Genomic DNA, 4608 nt, shown 5'->3' with positions numbered 1-4608 from the left:
GATCGGCAGATACTGCTTTCTGTGATCGGCGATCGGCCTCAAAAATCCTGATCGGAGCACCCCTATTAGATTGCATCTTTTTAAGTGGAACTGATATTTAAAATCTATCCCAGCCACTGCTACTCTATTTACAAGAGTACCCTACTAATCCGCGGACAATCATTTAAAATAATAATAGTTTAAAAATTAATTTGAAAATAATATTATAATGTTGTGTAATTTATAATACTATAGACACAGCCAGTTTTACTCATTGAAAGATTTATTTGTGATTAATAACTTTATAATTGTATTAGAGTCTTACACATGCTATACAGTTCATCTGAGTCGTGCATTAATTTGAGTGCTGACAGCTATTATGGGAGTGGCTTGATGAAGCGCAGACACCTTGATCTTGACCCTTAAAGGGATAGTTCACCCAAAAATGAAAATTCTGTCATTAATTACTCACCCTCATGTCATTCCGAACCCGCAAGACCTCCGTTCATCTTCGGAAGATATTTTTGATGGAATCTGACAGCTCTCTGAGCCTCCCATAGACAGCAAGGGTACTACCACGATCAACGTCCAGAAACGTAGCAAGGAGATCGGTAAAATAATCCATGTGACATCTGGGGTTCAACCGTAATATTACGAAGCTACAAGAATACTTTTTGTGCACAAAAGGAGGAAAAAAAAACGATTTTATTCAACAATTCGTCGTCTCCGCGTCACCCTGGTGCCATTTTGGAGAGTATCCACTGAACAGCGTATCCGTGTGGTGCGGATGACACAGAACAACATACGCTGTTTGTTTGGACGTTGATCGTGGTAGTACCCTTGCTGTCTATGGGAGGCTCAGAGAGCTGTCAGATTCCATCAAAAATATCTTCCGAAGATGAACGGAGGTCTTGCGGGTTCGGAATGACATGAGGGTGAGTAATTAATGACAGAATTTTCATTTTTGGGTGAACTAACCCTTTAAGAATCTTTAATTAATGCGGTCACATCACAAATCTGCTTCAAAGATAAAATTACATGAATTGCTAATTACAACACTGAACTAAAAATGTAAAGCCTGTACAAATACTAGTAATCGTGAATATAAATAATTGGGAATCATGTAAAAAATATAAAATAAGTAAATAAAAACAGTGCACATTTTATTTATCTATTATAACATTTATGTAGTTTTGTTCACTTGGCTATTTCCTTATAAAGGTCCAGAAATTTGTCGAGCTTTTCGTCAGCTGTCTTTTTTAATTATATGTCTGTCTTCCGCCAGACAATCGCTGCATTGCTGATCGTGGTTTCGAGTATCGATACATCTGCCTTTTACGGGGAACACGAGAACGCGCAGTAATCTTAGACAACTTAATCCAGATATTTTAATCAAATCCGCAAATTCGTTTGAAGAACCAAATTAGTCAGAGATCAGTTATCACGATTAGAAGATCTGACATCTTTCAAATCATGTCAGATGTATTAAGCGAGGTACGAAGAACGGGCCCCGGGACTCCTTCTTTATGTATACAGACGTGACGTAATGACGCAAAGACGAACGACCCGAATCACTCAAATTATAAAACATTATTACAAGCTTACCGTTGTGAATCGGGCTAAAGTAAGGAGTTAGTTTTGAACACTGATTGGTTATGTATTTGCTCAATAATTGATTTGGGATCATTTTTAACCAAAAACTTACGAATGCTCTTAATTATTATCTGCTCATTACAAATCAGTCACGTTCGAAAGACACGATCCTTTTTTTCAATTAATCACCGAGTTGTTGAATTGAACCATTTATTCATGAACTACTCATTTAGACGGCCTTTGTACCATGTTCAAAAAGATTAGATTCTAACGAACGCTTCGTTCAGTTATCGGACCTCGATAGTGGTTGTTAAATGAGTTGAATCAGCCTCTATCATGTCTTTAGCAACGTAACGTAAATAATTTTAAAACAGCTCTGAGTTAACATTCCTAGCATTATGTTATGAATGGCAATATATAACCATTCCCGCCAGGATCCATGTGACATCAGGGGTTCAACCGTAATTTTACGAAGCTATGAGAATACTATTTGTAGGCAAAGAAAACCAAAATAACGACTTTATTCAACAATTCGTCGTCTCCGCGTCCCCCTGGTGCCATTTTGGAGAGTATCCACTGAACAGCGTATCCGTGTGGTGCGGCTGACACAGAACAACATACGCTGTTTGTTTGGACGTTGATCGTGGTAGTACCCTTGCTGTCTATGGGAGGGTCAGAGAGCGGTCAGATTCCATGAAAAATATCTTAATTTGTGTTCCGAAGATGAATGGAGGTCTTACGGGTTTGGAACGACATGAGGGTGAGTAATTAATGACAGAATTTTCATTTTTGGGTGAACTAACCCTTTAAGAATCTTTAATTAATGCGGTCACATCACAAATCTGCTTCAAAGATAAAATTACATGAATTGCTAATTACAACACTGAACTAAAAATGTAAAGCCTGTACAAATACTAGTAATCGTGAATATAAATAATTGGGAATCATGTAAAAAATATAAAATAAGTAAATAAAAACAGTGCACATTTTATTTATCTATTATAACATTTATGTAGTTTTGTTCACTTGGCTATTTCCTTATAAAGGTCCAGAAATTTGTCGAGCTTTTCGTCAGCTGTCTTTTTTAATTATATGTCTGTCTTCCGCCAGACAATCGCTGCATTGCTGATCGTGGTTTCGAGTATCGATACATCTGCCTTTTACGGGGAACACGAGAACGCGCAGTAATCTTAGACAACTTAATCCAGATATTTTAATCAAATCCGCAAATTCGTTTGAAGAACCAAATTAGCCAGAGATCAGTTATCACGATTAGAAGATCTGACATCTTTCAAATCATGTCAGATGTATTAAGCGAGGTACGAAGAACGGGCCCCGGGACTCCTTCTTTATGTATACAGACGTGACGTAATGACGCAAAGACGAACGACCCGAATCACTCAAATTATAAAACATTATTACAAGCTTACCGTTGTGAATCGGGCTAAAGTAAGGAGTTAGTTTTGAACACTGATTGGTTATGTATTTGCTCAATAATTGATTTGGGATCATTTTTAACCAAAAACTTACGAATGCTCTTAATTATTATCTGCTCATTACAAATCAGTCACGTTCGAAAGACACGATCCTTTTTTTCAATTAATCACCGAGTTGTTGAATTGAACCATTTATTCATGAACTACTCATTTAGACGGCCTTTGTACCATGTTCAAAAAGATTAGATTCTAACGAACGCTTCGTTCAGTTATCGGACCTCGATAGTGGTTGTTAAATGAGTTGAATCAGCCTCTATCATGTCTTTAGCAACGTAACGTAAATAATTTTAAAACAGCTCTGAGTTAACATTCCTAGCATTATGTTATGAATGGCAATATATAACCATTCCCGCCAGGACTTCAATGTTATAATGGGAGCTTCCTGTAAACAAGCCCTGCTATAAGCTAATGGGCTGCATAGACAACAGCTAATGTTTCGTTTCAGAAACACGCAGCTGCGTGCATACACAAGACTGTTACATAAAACAGAAAGCACTAACGTGCAGTCGTGCATGCGCTTGGCTGCTGATAAACAAAACTGCACAATTTATAGAAGGCAATTAGCATTGCTCGGCTAAAACTGCTTTTCAATATACATCTTGCTGTGTACACGCGCCATTGTGCAGTGGCAGCGCCCGCTTCCTTTGAACGGCTGAATGAGAGGATACGCCGAACAACTGATGACTCCGTTAGAGGAGACAAAGCTTTCCCATAGGGTATCTTACCTTCTTGAAATTTAGGTTTAGGGTCCTGTTTAGGCGCCATTCACAGATTAAACAATAAAAATAGCTGGAAAATCAAATCCAGGCATTGCCAGCTCCGATTTAATTCACACAGGGTGAAGGCGCCGCGCTGCGTGTCTATGACGCACTTTTTTGGCGCCCATGTCAGGTGACTTCCATAATGTACAACAACATTTAAACAGCAGCCCCTGTTGGAGCGTCACAAAATTTGTGCACTGCTCGCGGAAAATCATTTAGGGCAGTATTACCTTTAAAGCAGTATCTATTCATATTTTCGGGCAGCTATTTGTGTGTTGAGTCACATAATTATAGTCTTACATGTGCAATATAAAATACAAATGTTCACAGTTGTTGTGGAAAAAATGGCCGTGAGTATTCTAGAGTGTCTGTGTGATGCTATAAATTTCGATTCTTAAAATATTATTTTAAATGAACAGTTTAAATTTAATGAACCATCATCAAAATATCTCTTTCAATTTAGTTCATAAAACTCTGGTCCATAACTATCATAAATCAGATCCATTTTAGCTGATGGTAACAAAATAGTCTTGTACAGTTTTAGAATTATTATCTATTTTGGGGCCAACTGGTTCATAATGCCTTTTAAATGTTCAGTATTCTTATGAATATTTAAACCTTACAACTGAAAAGTTGCAATCAACATTTTTTTTTTCAGTCATCCTCTTTAAAATGATTTGCTCTGCCCTTTTTAGGAAACTCTTGTCCAGGTACTGACACAGATGTCTTTCATGGGTTTTGGGGTTCACAAGGAATCCATGTGATGTCCATGATATTCC

At 37.5% G+C, this 4608-nt stretch overlaps 1 protein-coding gene across 1 annotated transcript in view; it reads right to left on the bottom strand.

Moving 5' to 3' along the window:
- The window catches only part of LOC107708218 (mortality factor 4-like protein 1), a 21232-nt gene extending 17290 nt beyond the window's left edge, over positions 1-3942 (bottom strand). Inside the window, exon 1 of the mRNA XM_016512390.1 lies at positions 3794-3942. Coding sequence (XP_016367876.1) covers positions 3794-3833 — 40 coding nt within the window. The 5' untranslated portion in view covers positions 3834-3942. The remainder of the gene's footprint in view (positions 1-3793) is intronic.
- Positions 3943-4608: the final 666 nt, after the last annotated feature.

The sequence above is a fragment of the Sinocyclocheilus rhinocerous genome, unplaced genomic scaffold (assembly GCF_001515625.1).
Source record: "Sinocyclocheilus rhinocerous isolate Xijiao unplaced genomic scaffold, SAMN03320098_v1.1 scaffold2670, whole genome shotgun sequence".
NCBI classification, from domain to species: Eukaryota; Metazoa; Chordata; class Actinopteri; order Cypriniformes; family Cyprinidae; genus Sinocyclocheilus; species Sinocyclocheilus rhinocerous.
Note: the sequence above shows the minus strand (reverse complement) of the source record. Positions and strands in the feature narration are given on the sequence as shown.